General features: G+C 34.9%; 1 protein-coding gene across 3 annotated transcripts in view; it reads right to left on the reverse strand.

The window, feature by feature from the left end:
• MMP16 (matrix metallopeptidase 16) overlaps nucleotides 1-21,686 on the reverse strand; it is a 311,611-nt gene that overhangs the window by 76,351 nt on the left and 213,574 nt on the right. For all 3 annotated transcript variants that reach the window (XM_040493926.1, XM_040493925.1, XM_040493923.1), the window contains exon 6: nucleotides 20,052-20,263. In XM_040493926.1, coding sequence (XP_040349860.1) covers nucleotides 20,052-20,263 — 212 coding nt within the window. The remainder of the gene's footprint in view (nucleotides 1-20,051; nucleotides 20,264-21,686) is intronic.

A 21,686-nucleotide genomic window follows, 5' to 3' on the forward strand; every position in this document is an offset into this window, starting at 1 on the left:
CTTCCTTCCTTTGGAGGGGGTTTAACAACAGTAATACTTACTTTTTATTCCAAAGATCTTTTCAGATTTTTTCTTCCTCAATCAGATTCCATCACTACTTTTTTCTTACTAGTCAGAAATAGCGGAAATTATGACCGTGAACACAAAACACATCAGAGGAACAGAGACTAATGCTTTTCAATTTAATAGCCTTTTGTACATTGTTCTGGTTCACTTCTTCTCTATGTAGAGTATTGCACCATTACCTCCAAAGTCAAAGCGAGTAAACTATATTTCAGCCTGTGCCAAAGGAAAAACAAATGGGAAGTGTGGTGGCAGCAAAATGACTAAATTCATTATAAACATGTTGTGTTTGCGACATGCTTTTAACCAATAAAGTATAAATTAAGATATAAATGCTTCATTTTTACCTCTTATACTCCCAAAGATGTGGCTTCAGAATTCTAAGGAATTAATTAATTTGTATGGTCCGAAACACGGATAAATTATTGAAGATTAATTCTCTAGACCTGCTTTGTCAATATGGTAGCCATTAGCCGCATGTTACTATTTACATTTAAATTAAATTAAGTATAATTTAAAAATCAGTTCCTCACTTGCACTAGTTACATTTGAAGTGCCTAATAGCAACATGTAACTAGCAGCTACTGTTCTGGACCCCATATCTACATAAAGCATTTTCATCATTGTAACATGTTTTATTGAACAGTGCTGCTTCAGTCCTTGATGAACATTGTAATTTTTTCCCCCCACATACTGATTTGTTTCAAGGCTTTGGTATTGCCAATAAAATAAATTCTTAAATGCAGTAGTGGTCCAAAACTATACGAAAATGTTGAGTGAGACAATCCTAAGGCCCCAGTATTTCTAGAGCCAATCTTTAGCAGAAACACTAGGACTATTGATCAAGAACTTGGAATCTTTCTACAGCTTTGCTGGTAGAGTCAGCTGAAATGCGAATTGTGGTATCCTAAGTAGAGGTGCCATGACTACAACTTTCAGCCATAAAGCCTTAATGTTATTTAGAAGCGGGTCTAACTGAAATGTTATTTCCTCGTATCTTTGCATCGCTAGTCACTCTTGCTGTTTAAGCCTGAATGAAAATGTCACCTCTTCAGAAGATCCTTCAAACTACAGTATCCCCTTCCCACCTGCCCCAATGCCTAACATCTATCATATCGCTCTGTTTCATTTTCACCACTGAATTTACTGATTGCTTCTATACTTATGTATATTTATTTGATTTTGATTGTATCCTCCTCTATTCAAATAAAGCTTGAGGCAGGAGAAGGATTTTGTGATGTTCACTGCAATATCGCAGATCCTAGAAGGTTTCCAGGCAAGAGCAGGAGCTTATAAATATTTATCACACAAATAAATCAATGGATGCATTGGACAAGAGATGGAGATTAAAGTTATCTACGGTGGAAATGTGCTTTTGTAAAATATAAAGGCATTTTTTTTTCCAAATAAAAAATACATTTGCCCTTTTTCCCCAATTTAATCTTTATTATTAATATTTTCCAAACTTTATTTTGAAATGTAGTAACTCCAAAGTCATACTTTATACACAAAATTTTCCTTTATGGAAGTTAAGTAAGAAGTTAGCCTGTAATAGATGAGACTGGCCATCTGGAACAATAACCCACTCGGGAAATGGAGGGTACTTCTTGGGGAGCCTGGGGATTCAAATCTATTGAAGAATGACTAGGGTATGTAAGTCTCAGGTCCTAACTGTTCTAACGAAATCCTCTATAAGTGGAAGTTTTAAAAATGGGTGACTCTGACTGTACATTGTCTAGAAAAGAGGGTACAAATAGGCAGATTTTGGTGAGAGGGACTCAATACTAGGGGAGGTATGTCTGGAAAGCTTAACAGACATGACCGTGTACAATTTCAACTATGTGCTAGCAGTAACACCAGGAGTATCAGCCTATCAAAAAATGATGGCTCCAGGGACACCATTCAGATTGTCCAACTGATTCACAAACAGCCTTCTGATTAAAATATGGCTTATAACACAAAATTTTCTTGAGCACAAATAATTCATATTTTTCTTCATGATAGTTATAATTATCGTTGTAAATTGGTAAGTTATAATTTTTGATCATGCATCAGCCAGTCTTTAGTGACTTTAATTTGTTAACTTTAGAGCCTGAACCACTGAGGCAGCCTGCCCATAAACTCAAGGACTTGACCTTGAAACAGTGACTTTCACCACTGAATAACAGTTGGCCTCCATCCTAGACATTTTTCGCATCTCCAAGTACCATAATTCTGATTTATGCTACCTTAATTTTTTTCTATATCCAGAGTTTGGTTTTTCTTTCCATTTTTTACACATGAAATTTAATATAAAAGTTTTTCAAAAGTTAAAAAAATAACACAGCAAATTGTTGATGGTTTAAAATAACCCCCAAATAGCATTTTTAAAATCAGAAGTGACATCACCTTAGGTCTTACCTGGATAGGCAGATTACAAATGCTTAAGTTTTATATCTTGTTTCAGGAGTGTCTGGGTTACAGTTGAACACAAAATTCAACTTTTACCGGTGTTTTTCCCTTTGATTTTCATGTATATACTAGCAATTTCAATGATGCTATATATGTTTCATGTTTGAAATGCATAATTAAAGATCTTTAAGAAAACAATCTGTAGATGCTGTATCAGTCTCTGCCCAAAACCCACACTAAATTCTCACTTTAATATGAAGTACCATGACATTTATTTAGCATAAGGTGGGTCTGTCTTGGGCCTAGACCAGAGCAGAGTATGTTACTGGAAATAACAGAAAGAGCTCTTTATTTCATGTACGACATAACCACATATTGTGGGTTCTTGGGGCAGCACTATAGTATATTTTTAATGTAGGATAATTATATTCATTTCTTTTCCCCAAACATGCTTTAGCTCTAAAATAACTATTCTGTGTTGGTTTCCCCTACATAACCAAACAGAATCCTTTCAAATAACAAATACATGCAAAACACCACAGATTCTATTGACAAATATTATTACTTCCAAAATGATTTATTATTTTTGTGCTATTATTGATTTGTGGACTAATTTATAAAAAGATAGAATTATCTGAGAATTATTGATAGAATTAGAAGAGTGAAAAGAGTATCATATAATGATATTGTTAACTAATTTTTTTTACTTCACATTAACATTATTTTTAATGCCAAGTAAGAGAGGTTAGTTACTGCTTTATTTTCAAATATTTTTATTGACCCAAATTGTAAAACGTAAGGTACCCAAAAGAAATAGTACATTTTCCTCTCCTGTTATGTTCCGACGATTCTTTAGTTTATGTAGCACAGACCCAGGGTTCACAATGCCCCTTTATTTTTATAATTTATAAAATATTTATGACGTTGCAATACACAGCTCTCAAGGAAATGAAAGAGGTAGATATTGACCAGCAACACATCCCAAAAGAAGTTATGTCTTTCTTTCCCTCGTCCAACACTTCAAAAACATAATTTCAAACTGAAAGGTCAGCAGTAGGAAAGTTTGTCCATTTTCTTTCCAGGTCTCATGGAAAACTATTAGTTCCTTGTACCGGAGTGGCAGTTAATAGGTTTTACTTGGTGTGGTATGCAAAGCCTCTCTGTGTGCCAACATGAAAAGGGCCTTTAAAGGAATGTCAGCAGCTTCAGAAACTGCTTGTCAAAAGGATTTCAGTTTTCTTTCTTTGGCCTCCCTAACCACTTTCAAAGGTTCATTTCATTCCTGTAGTTTCCATATTATTAACGCATGTAGCTTGCAACTGTAATTCGGGGTGGGCTACATGGTTACAAAATTATAGAGAGAGTTGATTAGGTACAAAAATAAAAGGCAGAGCTTCACAGATTTTACAGTATGTTAATATTTCACTGCTGGCAATGGCTAGTGGTGGAGCAGAAAAGAAGGCAACAATTTGCTGAAAGGCATTTAAAAAATATCTATTAATTTTGCCTTGAAAATTGCCCTAAATCTTTTGCAAGTTTATTGTAATTATTACAATTACAGATAGACTGAAATGTCCACAGGGTTGTTTTGTTTTGTTTTGTTTTGTTTTGTTTTGTTTTGTTTTGTTTTTTCTTCTTTGGCCACTGGAAACAAAGCCAAATAGCATAGTAGGTTATACATTGGGTTCTGGCTTTGATTCTAGCCTCTGGCTTTGGTCTTCTGTACATCAGGGCAAGTCACTTATCTCTGTGATCTCAGGTCATAGAGATACATGCCACACACACCTTACAGAAAGGATATTTGACTTCCTCTTTCAGTTTAGGCATAAAGTTGTAGGCAAAATGGGGATTACTGACAAGTTTCCAACTCTGTTAAACTTATAGGAAAATTCATAGGAGTGGCTATCCTATTTACAAATATTTAAAAGATGAACAACAACAAAAACCCCTCTTGATGAATTAGTGAGTATTGTCTCTACAATTATTTTCTGCTCTCATGAAACACACTTCAGAACTGAGTACATCCCTTAAACATGAATCTATTCCTGATTATCTAATGATTCTATGAAAATGTAAGGGTGTCCCTGAAAGTATCTTCTTGAATAACATTGTCAAATTATTAGCTGAGCATTCAAGACTTTTCAAATCACTGATTATCAAGTATTCATTCATTTAATAATGACCTATTTTTCACCTCCAAAAGCCTGGTGCTTTGCTAAGCATTGGGAATAGAGCAGTAGATAAGAGAGTGGTATAAAAAAAGCCAACTGTAACTTGTTAAACTTTAAGCACACAACAACTTTACTTATTATTTGCACCTCATAAAGTTTTAAAACAGAAAATGATGCTATTCCTGAAGCATCATTAAAGGACAAAATAGTCAAAATACTGTTTATTTACATTGTTGTAGAATATTCATTGTATATGTCTACAATCTCTTATTCATGATTTTAAGATTCAGAGAGCTTGAAAAAAGAAAGTTTTTCATGAGTTTGGAACAAATTTATTTGGCAGAGAACCTGATGTGAACTGATATGAGACTTTTTAGAGACTTTTAAGTCTGGTTTATTGGGACTATTTATAAGTTTCAATGAAGCAATACTGAGTTTGATTATGGGTTATTTCCCTAGATCCCATATAAGTATTATGGAAGAAATGTTTAAAACACTGAATTATTAATAAAAAAAACTGTAAGAAAAGTCATATTTGGCCACATTATATTAAAATAAAATCAATTCTCCAGTGTCTTTATTTCAAATTCAAATGCCATTAAAATGCCATTTTGATCCAAATTGAGAATTTTATTTTCTGCTTTCTTGTTTCTTCAAAGGATCAGTGCTTTTGTTATCTTTTGGTGTTTTAAAAATAAACATGATAAATAGAACTAGTTTAAAAAACAAAGAACTTAAGTTCTTGGTCTTGTCTGAGGCCTTAGGTATATAATTTACTACTGGACCAAGTGTTATGTCCAGAGATAGCCCCTGTCAAGAAGATCGATTAGAAGCCTTCCCAGCAGGCAATGTGAAGGCTGATGGAATTCAGAAACTATTCAACCCTTACATGAAAGTCACACCCTCCCGTAGTAAGTACCATCAAATATGGAGTTGTGTGACTGTATCTGTCTCTTGATTTCTTTAATTTCTCAGACTCATTCATCATTAGAAACATGAAAAACGACCTAGTATTTTATAAGTTCTAACACTGAAAAGACTGAAAGTGATATTTATCAGGTTCAGTAGAGCAGTTTTACCTTGGTCTCTGATATTTGAGCATATGCCCCCAGCAGTGAGAATTTCAGTGTGAGGTATGGCATTATGGAGGCAAAATACACTTTCTTAATGTTCGTTCTAGTTCTACCTCTTCACACACACAAAATAGTGTTTTGCACTTCATTATGTTTTAAATATTTGTGGTCACCTGCCACAGCGCTTTTAGTGCTCTCTATTGGGAAATCAGCTCTTCTAACTTTTTTTTTTTAACATTTATTTATTTTTTGAGAGACAGAGAGACACAGAGCATGAGCAGGGGAAGGGCAGAGAGAGAGCAAGTCACAGAATCTGAAGCAGGCTCCAAGCTCTGAGCTGTCAGCACAGAGCCTGACGCGGGGTTCAAACTCAGGAGCAGTGAGATCATCACCTGAGCTGAAGTTGGACGCTTAACCGAATGAGCCACCCAGTCTAACTTTTCTTGAGTTAACTTTTAATATGAGTTTTGATATACCAAATTGGGGAAAATGTTTTATGGTTGTAGTTGAAACTTTTTAGTACTTGAAAGAAAGAACAATAACTTATTTTTAAGTTAAATCAGAATATGATCTATATTTTCCTTAGTAAATAAGTTGCCAAGGATTGTTTCTATGTATGATTCATGCTACTCAAACATTCTATTCAAACTTTAGGAATAGAAAAAGACTGGGGTTTGGAACATGAGAACTTCCCATCCTTCCAATCTGTAGATGAAAATTCATCATAAGGAAATCTACAAATCATTCTGGTAAAGAATTACAAAGCTACATTCAGATTCAAGGAGGCATTACTAGTAGGAAAGGAAAATGTAATCACACATTACAAGCCATTTCATTTTCCAAAAAGTGAATTTAAACTGAAGAATGTCACTGAGTTTAAGAAATTTTGGGGATTTGGGTATTGTCAAATTCCTAGAATTAGCCAAACTGTGAAATTAAGAGCATAGTCCTCCAGATTGCCAAGACTGCCCAAGACTTCTAACCCCAACTGCAAGGATGTAGTGTCTAACTATAACGTTAGAGGGAAAAGTCCTCACAGGACCATCCTCACTTCTCACACCAACTGCAAGTTCTGGGGTTCCCAACAACAATGTAAGATTTGAAGACTCAAACAACAACAACAACAACAACAACAACAACAAAACCAAAAAAACCTCACTGGAAACTAGTATATTTCAAGGTTTCAGTTCTAAGGAACTGATTCAAAAAGTGGCATCTGAGAAGCTTCTACTGTCCTAGGGATGCTTTACCATCCTGGCATCAGAGTGTGACAACATCCACGGGGTACTGCTACATAGGGAAGGGCACCTAAAATTAATTACAATTTTTTTTTTCAACGTTTATTTATTTTTGGGACAGAGAGAGACAGAGCATGAACAGGGGAGGGGCAGAGAGAGAGAGGGAGACACAGAATCGGAAACAGGCTCCAGGCTCTGAGCCATCAGCCCAGAGCCCGACGCGGGGCTCGAACTCACGGACCGCGAGAAAGTGACCTGGCTGAAGTCAGACGCTTAACCGACTGCGCCACCCAGGCGCCCCGATAATTACAAATTTAAAAACAAAAACAAAAACCCTGAAGCCAAACACTTAGGGAAATGACTTTTACGGAAGGGAAAGAAAAGTAGAGAACAACTTTAGCGCCCAGTATCATCATGCCCCAGCTCTAGTTTGACACATGTGAAAGTAAATCCAAGTACTATATTATGAAAGTCAATTTACCAATATAAAAAATAAAACCAGAATAAGTGACCAAGACTATAAATTTGTAATGAAAATTGTGAAATTTTGAAAATTGTGAAAACTTGTGAAAATTTTTGGATGTTCAACAAAATTATATGACCATTATTTTGCACTCATTCTGTGAATAATAAATATGTGGGTTCTTTATGATGAACTGTTTACCTTAATCACCATAATGACAGCAAAATAATTTACCCTGTTATTATAACATCATTTTTTTCTTAGATATGCTGTAATAAGGGATATGTTCAAATTGAATTATTTACACAAAATCTAACTTACTGAATGCTTCACAGTAGCCACTCTATATACATATTCCAAGAATATAAGAATCAATTTATTCACTATGGAAAAACAGAATTATTTAAATAAAGCCAAAGAGGATGAGGAAGATGGGTGGTATTTAATTAAAACTTTACTTCCCAACCTTTACTTAAATTTGTCATACTTTTCAGGCTTCCCAGCACTTCTGATAACTATTACTTTGGTAACTGCACTCTTTAGAGACCTAGTCTCTAAGACACCTGAAGCTTCCAATATAACATATACCGACTTAAAGACATTTAAAACTGTAAAACTGACATATTGGTGTTAAGCATTAAAAAATCCATTCTAAAATTTAAGGCAATGATGACAATGTCTCTCATTAGTGCAGCTCTTCCAAACATTCGAATACACTTCACATATCTTACCTCATTGTGAGATGGATTATCCAGCTATCACTGTCTTATTTGATATCTCTGAAATACGTAGTCCAAAAAGGAAATTCTCATCATGTTGACAATATCCTGGCACCAGAACCCATGCCTCCTGACTTTTAGCCTAAGTATCTTTTCAACAGAATGTATAGTTTTTCTTCAAATGAAATGGGGGGGGGGGAGGGGAGGACGGATAGCTCATTGTTAGTTCACCCATCTCTTTCTCAGAAAAGCCTTTGCTGACATTGCACATTAGGTTTTAAAAACTAGAACAAAACAAATATTTATATGTCTTTATTGCACCAAATACTTTCTTTCCTTTGAACTTACTACAGGTACAATTTTACTTGTCTTCTGATTCCGTGATTAATGTCTATTTCCCACAATGAATAGTAAGCTCTTTAAGCAGGTGGCATTGGAGACAAAGATGTTTATGTTAGAGATGAAACTCTGGCTCGGTTGTGGAATCCTCATCATGCAAGCCTGGGCTTTTCCATTTTTACCATATCCTAGTATATTTTCTTAAACACGATAGGGGCTCAATGCAGATTATCTAATAAATACACTAATTAAATATGACTATATATCAATAACTGTGTCCCATATTTTCCTACATAAACCATTTCCCATATCATATATTTATGCAAGGAAAAGAAAATCTCCCATATAAACCCAAGAGGGGAATAGATGAATTGTCCTTACATGTATATTTAGAAAACTGTATGATTTCTTCAATAGTGGTCAGAATTCTAATCCCAAAATTTATTTATTTTTAATTTTTTTTAATGTTTATTTTTGAGAGAGAGAGAGAGACAGAGACAGAGCACGAGTGAGGGAGGGACAGAGAGGGAGACACAGAATCTGAAACAGGCTCGAGGCTCTGAGCGGTCAGCATACAGACCCCACGCGGGGCTCAAACCCATGAACTGCGAGATCATGACCTGAGCCGAAGTTGGACGCTTAACAGACTAAGCCACCCAGGCGCCCCCCCACCCCCCGCTTCGGTTTTTATAACAAACTTTCTTAGCTTCTTACTGCACCATACTCCTTCTTACCTGGAAGTAAGATAATTTGACATTTTTTTTTATGGACATAGATCAGATATACCTTATGAGAAGCCTTTCCCAGTTTATGTGGCCTTCCAAAGTGTCCCCATCACACTTTGTGCATTAGCCTATTACAGCACATCACGATGCATTATGATGCTCTCGTTAGTGATATCTCCTCTATCTCCTGTCATTCCCAATGTCTAGCTATTCCTTGGTAGTCAGTCAAAACTTCACTGAATTAAAGAGTAAAAAAAAAAAAATAAAAATAAAGAAAATAAAAGAGTAGAGTAGAGTTAGTTTCTTAAGAGAAAGGAATGTTGTCATAGACTCCTTTGCAACTCTGTAAGGTCAGCCACACAGCTTTTCACAACACTAACAGTGGTGGTAATAATAATAACATCATCAACAACTCTTACAACAATAATAGCAGTTGCTGAAATTACTTGAGCACTTGCTATGTACCAGTCTCTGTGCTCCGTGCCTTACGCAGCTTACAATTCACCAGTGTTTGCTGAACTGACGAGCCTTGCTGTATGGCAGTCCTCACATTGCATAAATTGACAGTACTTTCTGGATTAATTGCCAAATATCATGTCACTTTGCATGGTTTTAAAGTATTTCTATAGCAAGCTGAGTGAATTTTCACCATCGAGCCTACAAGATGGCAAAACTGTAGGTAAACAAAATATTTAGTTATCTTGATTCCCCGGAGGCTCGTGTTACTCAAGATTGATGAATGGTGGGCACAGATCCTCGTCTCACTGGATATCTTTTCTAGCCAGGTTGAATTATATTACTGAAAGTTGTCACTGTAATTTTGAACAAGGACATTTCTAGTCACAGTTCAAGGTAAAAGTCCATTGAATGAATACTTTAATAGCTTTTGCCGATCTACATGTTTTGAAAATGATATGGCTTCACTATCACTTAACATATTACAACCTTCACAGTTATCAAGCGTTTTTTATGCCACTATATTTTGAGCTACTAAATATCTAAGCAACATTACCACACTACAGATTTTAAAAAGCTGCTCACAATTCCATAATTCTGAGATTTGTCTGACATCATTTTTCTATAATTTCCATGCTTTGTCTACACATATATTTCAAATAATGCAATTCATGATATGTAATGTTTTAAATTTTACTATTTTATACTTGTATGCACATTATAATCATGTCTTGTAGTTTCACACATCCTCCATAACTTTTTAACGTTTATTTATTTTTGGGACAGAGACAGAGCATGAACGGGGGAGGGGCAGAGAGAGAGAGGGAGACACAGAATCAGAAACAGGCTCCAGGCTCTGAGCCATCAGCCATCAGCCCAGAGCCTGACGCGGGGCTCGAACTCACGGACCGCGAGATCGTGACCTGGTTGAAGTCGGACGCTTAACCGACTGCGCCACCCAGGCGCCCCTCCTCCATAACTTTTTAAAGATTACACTATATTTCATTGAGTCGATATACTATTAATTTGCTACACCACTACCACATTACTGGACAATTTGGGTTGCTTACAAAATTTTCTCCTACTGGCAAGAAAGCTGTGATGAATATAATTGCTCATTTTAGATTTACTTCATTATTTCAGGATGAATTACCATGCAGGGGATTACTAATTTGGAAACTATGCACATTTCCCTTTTTATTGTAAGATACGTATACTAATATATACACAGTTTAAACTTGAGGGTTTTTGCCAGCCTTACTCATTTGCTATTGATACTAATTATGCCTTCTTCAAAATAGTCATGTAAATAAACATACTATAATGCTCTGAAACTTAAAAGTATCGTAAGAAGCACATAGAAGAATGAACAAAATAGTCAAGAATCTCCCTCATGGAAGTTAAATGCAGGAAAGATACAGGGTTAGAAGTAAAAATATTGTTCATTTAATAAATATTTATTTAAAAAAATTTTTTTTTCAACGTTTATTTATTTTTGGGACAGAGAGAGACAGAGCATGAACGGGCGAGGGGCAGAGAGAGAGGGAGACACAGAATCGGAAACAGGCTCCAGGCTCTGAGCCATCAGCCCAGAGCCCGACGCGGGGCTCGAACTCACGGACCGCGAGATCGTGACCTGGCTGAAGTCGGACGCTTAACCGACTGCGCCACCCAGGCGCCCCTTAATAAATATTTATTGATACTGCCAATGGGATAAGTACTGCTAGTTAAGTTTAATTCTGTGAGTTGTTTTTTTATGTCAAGAAAAATACTTTTCAATTATATAGTCAAAGTGCTTATTAGGAAAGCTATACGTCAGTGTTTTACTATGGTTCAAGATATCCTTCTTAGCACTGGTAATAGTCCCCACCCCCATCCCATATTGATTTTCAAGGAATTTTTCAGGTAGATGGTCACATACTTTGCAAATAATGATAGCTTTGGCCTCTACTTTATTTTATCTATTTCTATAGGTGTTATATATATTTCCACATGCAAAAGATAAAATAAACAAGTGCTTCTAAGAGATCCTGAAGAGCTGGCTGAATGTTTAAATAACTTCACATAATACAGAAAACACAATGATAATCACAACATTGTTAAGTGAAAGTTTAAAAAGGGAATGGAAAAAATAAAGTCTCACTTTTGCTTTACAGAAATATAAGAGGTCAGAAGTGGAATAGTCACAAATGCCAAATATGGAAGAAAAAACTGGATAAGTATTATTTTCAAAACTTCTAACACAAAGGAAAACCTACCTTTTTATGTATAATCTAAATTTTTTTAAATTTTATTTAAAAAAATATTTATTTGAGAGAGAGAGGTGAAAGAGAATCCCAAGTGAACTCTGCACTGAAGTGTGGATGGATCCCAAGACCATGAGATCATGATCCAAAATCAAGAGTTGGATGCTCAACCGAATGAGCCTCCCAGGCACCCCTATACAGTATAAATCTTGAACTAAACTTTGCTTATTAAAATGCATAAATGAATAAACAAACAAACTTTGCTTATTAATCTTGCATCTGAACAATTACTTGTGAATGTGAGCACTTTCTTCGCAAAAATCTCAATATAGAGCTATAGATTATGACAAACATGGAATAAAAAATATTTTTGGCACTGAAAAGACTTATTCATGATTGTAGAACAGGAAGATTAATAATGCTTGAAGCGAGTTTTTCAAATTAGCTCACGATATCCTTTCAGAAATCATTTTAACATGAGTATATGGAATTTTTCTATTCGTATTCTAAATTTATATCAAAATGATATAACATGATATAATATATATAGATATATATAATATTATGATCATATCATATCATATCAATATATCATATCATATATAATGATTTTACATGATAAAACAATATTTTAATTTCCATTAAACGCATTGCAAACAGATATTTTATTCCTTTTTTTTAAAACTTCTTTCCATTGAAATATAGTTGACACACAATGTTATATTAGTTTCAGGTGTGCAACATAGTGATTTTTATTTTCTTATTTAAACTCAAATTAGTTAACACATAGTGTAATATTAGTTTTACGTGTACAATTTAGTGATTCAACACTTCCATACAGCACCTGGTGCTCATCACAACAAGTGCTCTCCTTAATCCCCATCACCTATTTCACCTCCGTCTCCCCTCTGGTAACCATCAATTTGTTCTCTATAGTTAAAAGTCTGTTTCTTAGTTTGCCTCTCTCTTTTTTCCCCCTTTGCTTGTTTGTTTTGTTTCTTAAACTCCACATATTAGTGAAATCATATTACATTTGTCTTTCTCTGGCTGACTTATTTCAGTTAGCATAATACTCTGTGGCTCCTACCATGTCATTGCACATGGTAAGATTTCATTCTTTTTTATGGCTGAGTAATAGTCTATTGCATACATCTTCTTTATCCATTCATCAGTCCAGGGACCCTTGGGCTGTTTCCATAGTTTGGCTATTGTAGATAATGCTTCTATAAACAGTGGGGTGCATGTATCCCTTTGAATTAGTACCTTTGTATCCTTTGGGTAAATACCTAGTAGTGCAGTTGCTGGATTGTAGATCAGCTCTACTTTTAACTTTTTGAGGAACCTCCATACTGTTTTTCACAGAGGCTGCACCAGTTTGCATTTATGCTGTACTCATCACAAGTGTAGCTACCATCTGTCACCATGCAACACTATTACAATACCACTGACTATATTCTCTATGTTGTACTTTCATCCTTGTGACTCATTCATTCTGTAATTGGACACCCATACCTCCGTCCCCTTTTCACTCATTTTGCCCATCCTCTACTGCTCTCCCCTTTGTCAAACACCAGTTTGTTCTCTGTGTTTATGGGTCTGTTTGTAAGCATATATTGTTATATTTTATATTATTAATAAAAATATTTTTACTGTATCCAAAACAAGTATCCAAATGTATGCTTAAAATGTTTAAAGTCACCCCAAAATAAAGTGACTAGAGAGAATATTAGAAACTCAGATGACTGTGGATCCACCCTGCTGAGTACTTAGACACTTGTCCCAGTGGCTTAAGCAGACAGGATATGTCAGTAAAGAATTGAAATATTTCAAGGAGTAAATCTTAAGCCATAATAGAATACAAATATTTTGAAAACCAATTAATATTTACATCAAAATTCAGTATTACACATAATTCCAGTTGCTTCCTAAAATGTTGACTTATCTAAAATATTTGAACAACTACGATTTCGTACTATAAGAATTTAATTAATGCTCTGCAGTATCTTGGCGATTGTCCCCATTGGTCTAAAGTGAATCTAGTCCTGATTACAACATGGTATTAATATCAGGTAATACTTCCTGGCAGTACAGGATTAAGCTGTGACTCAGAGTAATTTTATATTACCCTCTGTTGTGTAATTTCTCTAAGTATTTTGTTCATAAAACATTTTTTGGATTCTTTGACCATAGAGTATTTGTAATTATTTCATTGAGTAAAGTGATATGAACAACAACAATCACAAACCATTCCATTCCTTTCCCTTATAACATACAAATTAGAGCTATTTTCTGAGATTTTTACTCAGCTAAAAGTTATTTTTAAAGTAACTTCAAACAGCATAGGAATTTGAGTTAATGAGTTGAATGAACAACTCAAAATGCCAAGTCTTTCTTGCTATATAAAACCTACCATTTCCTGAGTTTACTATACACCTATGATGGAATTTATTAGCTATTGTACAGATGAGGAAAGTAAGGTCAGAAATATTTTTAAAAAAATTTACTGTCTGCTATGTTCATGGCACTGTGAGATCCACAGGTAAATAGAGGAGTAGTCACAGTCTTTGTCTAGAGCCTATGTGAAATGGCATCTGACTCCAAGTCTATTGTTAATGTCTAGAAGTTTAAGTTTTATCCTACACTGATATAAACGAGGACATACAAGTATGCAACCAAAATGAGTGACATCATTAGGTTGAGAGCTGGGAGAGAATTCTTCCAATTGCAAATGGCAAATCTATTCTTTGGAGTCATAAAAATGGCACAGTATTTATGTAACCCACAATAAGCTCTTGTGAATTTCTACAAATATTGTTGTTTCCTTTCATAAACCTAGCTCCATGCAGACCCATGTAATAGCAGACAATATGGACAGGAATAGAGATCAGAGACAGACTTCTGCTGCTGTACAAATGGCCACAGAAATCTGGAAGATACGGGAATATTTGGTATTTGACAGAGAAAAACCTGCGAAACCAGGTGTGTCCGGCAAGTTCAAAAAACAGCAGGGAGACAAGTGTGGGTGGCATTGAGAGAGTAAAAGTGACCAGAATAAGAAAGAGGAGGTGAGATCAGAAAGGCAGAGCAAAATGCAGTGATCACACAGCCTTGTGGGCAACTGAAAGAACCTTAGCCTTTGCCCCAACTTTACTGAGGTACTATTGACAAATAAAAATAGTATATAGTTAAGGTATACAACTTGATGATCTGTTATAAGTATATATTGGGAAATGGTTACCACAATCAAAATAATAAACATATCCATCATCTCAAATAGTAGCCTTAAGACTTGCTCTTCTGTACTAATAGGGAAGACAATTTCACTATACTGCTGTGAATGCTGCTCCATGACAGCTTTGCCTTTTAACCCTATCCTTTCTAGCTCTACTATAAAGCACTGGCCTGTGTTTCTCCCCCTCGATATAAAGAACTGGTCAATTGCCAAATGAAACCTTCTGTGTGTGTGTGTGTGTGTGTGTGTGTGTGTGTGTGTGTATGTGTGTGTGCATGCATGTGCTGTATGCTAAAAGAGTTCCAGGTGTGGATACAGTTTTTCTTCCTGTCTTCCAACTTCAGGAAGAACAGTTTCTAGTGCTTTCTTTCTTATATAACAAAGTATTGTGGGCTGAAACATATCCTATACATGTCTGGCTAATTCTGTTTTCTTTCACACCACAAAATAACTAAATATTCCATGTTTTTATTTTGTAGTCCAAAAGAAATCTGAAGACTCATTTGAACAATCAGATTTTCCTATTGTTGACTCAGTCACAACAGCAGCATCATGTGATACACACAGCTTATGCTCTTCAGGGAACACTCTTAAAAATCACCTCTCTAGAGTAAGGACAAAGCTTCTTTTGTATTGCTATTTTGTTTCTCTGCTCCTTGGCATTTTGTTTTGATTTTCATTTCTTGCTTTAGGTGGTTTGCATTCCCCAAAGATTATAAAGCTGCATGGAAGGCTTAACTTTCTCAGGCAGATATCTCTAACTATATCTCTCTATATGTCTGTAGATATAGAGATAGACAGACATCGATATATATTCAGAATTTTAGCTATAGGACAGGATGGAATTTTATCTATCTATCTATCTATCTATCTATATATATAATTATACTTACATATAAATAATAAATAACCTTTATTTCCTCTTTACCAATATACAAAATATATATTTTATGTATGTATATTTATAAAATTCAAATACATGTTGTATATTATATATATATATATATAATGTTTATTATATTTCCATATAGAAACATATCCAGGTGAACTCACTTAAAATAAATGAGTGCTTAGAAAGCTCAGTGTAAATCAAATCTCTGAAGAGAAAGTTTGCTTCCCAAAAGAATTATGCTAAAACTACCATTCTAACGAAAAGTTCCTTTCTAATAAGAAAACAAAATTATCTGATGATATTAACCTTTTCCTTTTATCTAGATTTTCTTACTTTTTATTTAAAAAGACATATACACAGAACCTAAGTCATGGAAACTGTTGGACAAGTGATAATAAACTACCAGGATGAAATACTTTCAGTAATGTCATATTGGTTGACTACTATTGTATAAACACGATAGTAGCTATATTTTCATTAAATAATTATTATATCAGGATTCTTATTCATTAGCTTGAGCACTATGAAGCCCATATGAACCAATCTCTGCTTTGAAGAAGTTTGTAGTCTAGTTAAGGGATGCATTACAACGAGAAATAGAGAAGATGGAAATTAAAAGCATACTAGTCGAATGTAGAGGATAAATATACAAATCGCTAGAAGGATGTCTGCAGTTGAAGAATAGTCAGAGCGGCTGGGACATGTAGAAGACACTGAGGAGGGAAGTTTTAGATAAGCGGAGGCTTGCAAAGAAGCCTGGGACATTGAAACTGAAGGGAAATGATTGTTGGGTAAAGAAGGGTTGAGGAGATAAAGGTTTCCAATTTGTATAGAGAACCTGTAGTGAAGAAAAGTAGAGAATCAAGTTACATTAGTAAAAGTGAGATCAAAGAGTGGGTGATCCTAAAGTACACTCGAAGGAGCAGACTATGAAAATTAATGATGAGTACATTAAAAGAAAATTTAAAAGGCAGGCATGCACCAGAGAGCTGGCAGAGAGTAATTTCAGGCAGGTAGAACAGATATGGGGGAAAATGACATTAATCTGGCATAAAGTTAGGCTAGCCTATTTAGGTATAGAGGGATAACTTAGGGGGCCAGCAGTTATTAATAAAGGAAAACAGAATTTATGGATGCTTTCCCACATCCTTCAGTGACCCATGGGGAACTTCTGTGTGAAGAAAGCTAAAATATAAGCTCCAAGAAGCCAGGGTCTAGCTGTTTTTTCTTTCTCCTTTTCTTTTCTTTTCTTTTCTTTTCTTTTCTTTTCTTTTCTTCTTTTCTCTTCTCTTCTCTTCTCTTCTCTTCTCTTCTCTTCTCTTCTCTTCTCTTCTCTTCTCTTCTCTTCTCTTCTCTTCTCTTCTCTTCTCTTCTCTTCTCTTTCTTTAACTACCACATTGCCAGTGCCTAAAACAGCATCTCACATTAAGAGCTCAGCAAAGATTTCTTGCCTATTTAATATTTTAAAATATAGTTTAAAGTCTGCCACCTTTGTTTTGAAGCTTTTCCTTTACTCTCAGGTAAGGGAAAGTTTAACACAGATTTCAGAATCAAGTAGACCTGAGCTCAACTACTGACTACTACTTACTGACCTGGTAACTCAGACTAACTACTTTTCTGATTCTCAGTATTCCCCTTTGTAAAACTGAGAATCCTATCCATCTTGCAGTACTATTATAAGGCTTAGAGATTAAGTGCCTAGGGTACATTCAGGCACATATTAGTTACCCAATCCACGGCAGCTATTAATTAAGGAGCAGGTATCATTCAATCATGCTTTCTTTGCTTCGATCAAATTGTGTTTATTTCTGATTTATATTATTTGTCACTTTTCACTAAGTTAAATATGTCTATCTTCTCTCTCCCAATGCGCTTTTTAGTAAACCAAATATAAATTTCTTTAATGTGCCTAAGAAATTTCTCTCTCAAAATTCAGCATAAGCTTTTTCTCGGTCAAGTTTTCTTGATCGATTCAACTAGACTTCAGTATTTTCTCTTCATATCAATGTCATACCTTTTACTCCCGTATTTTAAAAGTTCTTGAGTTCATGTTTGTCTTCACTCCTGGAATATAAGCTCCATAAAGACAGAGGTGCTACCTTCTATTCATACATCCCTGGTGCCTACTAAACTATGCTGGGCATACTCACTGATTATATGAAAGAGATAATTATGAAAATTATCAAGTGATGTGACACATAATCCACTCAGTGGAGATCAAAAAGGATACAATGCCTATCAGAAGGTATCCTCAACAGTAATTATGCTTAGAAAGAGGGCAGGGACCAGTGGAAAAAAGAAATTAAATTCAGAGTTTAGGAACTCTGTCCTGTGGAGAGTTTTGATTAAGGAATCCAAGGTACCATGAAAGTTTAGAGTATCAGGCCTTACTCATGTTTTTCATACACCTGATTTGACATTAATCACAGTGGCTACTGCATTCTACCTGAGAATTGGTCTATTTGCTTTTTATTCACTCCTGATTCCAGGAACCAGTGATCACAAGACCTTATTTTGTCAATCAAGAATACTTCCAGTGTGCAGAGCAGCAAGGCTGGTGAAAATGATCATTACATATGAAGAAACCACTCTTTTCTCAGACCGACGATCTGATTAGACAGGAAGGATGGAAAGAATGCACTCAGAGTCAATTTCACATTATATTCTCAGATATTACATTGATATCAAGGTATAAAGCTGGGATGTTGAAATTTGGCCAAAACAGAGAGAAGAAAAAATCCTCAGATATCATTTGGTGTCTTATAGAATAAACAAATGACTGCATTTTGTTTTCATTTCAAGTAGTTGCTGTGAGCTTAGCCACAACGAGTAGCTGTATATAAAGAGAAAGAGCTTTCATTTTTTTTCTCCTTGAATCTAAATTTATTAATCTACTTAAATTGAATCAGAGATATCTAATTAAGTATTGCCGAGCATTTATAGAACTCAAAAATCTATTCATGTGTTTGAACAAAAGCATTGATTTTTCCTGGTAAGTACGATGCTCTTATGCATATCAAATCCAAATCTTATTTTCCAATAAAGGAGACAGAGTACTTTGTCTATTAAAAATTATATGAAATCTATATTTTTAAAGTGTAGCCTCTGGTAGATAGGAAACTGTATAAGTAGGATGATATTTCATTATTTATCGATTCACATCTACTAAAAAAGAGAGCATATTATTTTACTTTTAAATGGATGGTATTGGTAAAATGTGGTTACTTTAATATTCTAATGCCAACATAAAACATACTTTTCATTAATTTTTCACATTAGTTTGCAGATATTGAGGGAGAAATTATTTTTCAGTATTATACTATACTTTTCAACATTACGTTGAACTTGCTTTGTAAGTTCATTATGTAACTTACTTTGATACACTGTTTATCAGTGTTGTCTGAGAACCCAATGGCATTCAAAGGCATACTTACCAAACTGTAAAATCAGTTTTATCTGTAACCTTTTTAAAAATATAAATTAGGTAGATATAAATGCCTGGCTATCGAAAACAATAACATGTGCATGTAAAATAAAAAGGATGGTCTCATAGAGGAGATTTTACTAAAATTTCTATCAGTAGATCCAAAACAAAATGATCACCAGCACTCTTAAAAAACAATGCTTTAATTGTCAAGTGAAATCACAGGGATCTCATAAAGATGTGCAAATCAAAGAGAGAATAGCTTTCGTGTGCCTGGAAGTGGCTAAGCTCCCAAGCCAATCATCCCGATTAGCTCCTATTCATGATTTCAATTATGCTTTTTTATCTGTTCATAACATGCAGCATTTTCTCACCCTTACATTTCTAGGCATTTTAGCTTCTGCTGACATAAATGCCTTCCCCAAATAGAATGTTACAGCAATCTTCTGCTAGACATTTAAGCCCATTTGTGCGTTTATTTTCTAAGATGCTTTTTTGAAACTTCTAACTGTGAGAGGTCTGGGAAGGTAGTGTTAGAATGAATGAGAACTTGTTTTCTAAAGCGACATCGTAGACACTTGATCCACCGTTAAAAAAAAAAAAAATCACAGCCTCCTACCTTGAAAACAAACATCTCACGGCGAAGAATAGCTAGAGTGTTAAAGTTCCCATCACAGATGTTGGGTTTGGCTCCAGGATAAGAAGGTCTGCCAGTGGGAGGCCTGGGAGGTTTGGGCCTGTCATTCTTCCTCGGGTCAGCGGGAGGAATGGACCGGTGTGGGGGCACTGTCGGTAGAGGTCTTGTCGGTGGAGGAATCTTGTCAGGTGGACCTTTGAAAATATGAGGAAAGCGCTTGGTTCACTTAAAACTGGAATAGTGCTGGATGATATGCACAGAGTACAATCACTCAGGATGGGAGGGCACGGACTAAGTGAGCTAAGACGTCTTTAAGACTGCATGTTTTCTGAAAAAACAAACCGTCTTACCCAACAAACCATTGCCAAGTCTATCTGAAAGTCCTTATCATGCTAAATTCTGAATCCAAGTAACTAAACTTTCTTTGTTAATTTTTAATGACATTTTTTATAGCTTCACCACAGTCCTTATTGGAAAAGCTGCTTTCAAATCTTTTTTGGAAGTAGGTGGTGTATAAATAATAAATAAATGAAAATGAATACTGGAGCCATGCATGTAAGCTCCACCAAAGTTAATCCTAGATTTTGATAGACAATGATTCAATGCAAATATTTCTAAAAGATAAACATTAACGAACCGAGGTTTATTCTACTCTATGTCTCCAGCTGTATTTATCACCATTTCTTGACTTTGATTATTTTCTTCTAATGACGTTTTGACAAATTGCTAGATGAGTGTTTCATTTGAATACTGCATCTAAAACACCTATTGATTAAAACACCACTAGTAAAATATTAATGTGAAGAAGTATTTCTAAAAAGAGGTTTCTAAATTAAGCCAAAGTTTACACATATAATTTGTTGCAGATGTAAAGCATCATTCCTCCAGAGATTTATTTTTTTAAAAGAAATACAGAGCTGTTCACACTTAATATTTAGATATGGAAAGAATATTCTTTTGCAGACCTTCAGTCTAGACTACTAATTCATGAGGTCATGAGAAAGAGCCTTCTTTCAGCTAACCACTTAGGAGGAATTTCTGATGGCACAAACTAGGTATAGACAGCACATTCAATATATGTGCTATTTAGTTTTGACTGAGACATTTCCCTTTTCTCAGTATCCCCTTAATAAAGAGTAGCACAAAAGTTGGCTATTTTTTTTCAAATCTTATTTTAACCCTGAGAGAATGGTTACCACTGAGATACCGAAATTGAAAAACTAATGAATGCAAAACAAATTAGTGAACTTAAACTATGCTATTTAAAAATGCAAATGACGTCTTCTGAATACTGGATATTAACATACAGATAACATGCATTTGCCTTTGTGTTGTAAAATGAAAGCTTCACTTCACTAATTTAGGAAAGCATATTCTCTATATGTAAATTATAAATGTCAAGTTCTTAATTATGTGTGAAATAAATGTCTTTATAAAGGTCAATGGTTCTGTTGAGGGAGTTAGGATTATAGTAAATATGTATAACAGTCTTTCTCCCTTTGGTCTTAATTTGCACTCACTGACTGAACCCCATAAATAAAAATAATACTAGCATATTAGAAATTTACTTTGAATTATGTGTAAGTAAATTTTGCCATTCATTAACTTTCACTCCCA

This window comes from Herpailurus yagouaroundi, unplaced genomic scaffold (genome assembly GCF_014898765.1).
Source record: "Herpailurus yagouaroundi ecotype Mexico unplaced genomic scaffold, PumYag 186, whole genome shotgun sequence".
NCBI lineage: Eukaryota > Metazoa > Chordata > Mammalia > Carnivora > Felidae > Herpailurus > Herpailurus yagouaroundi.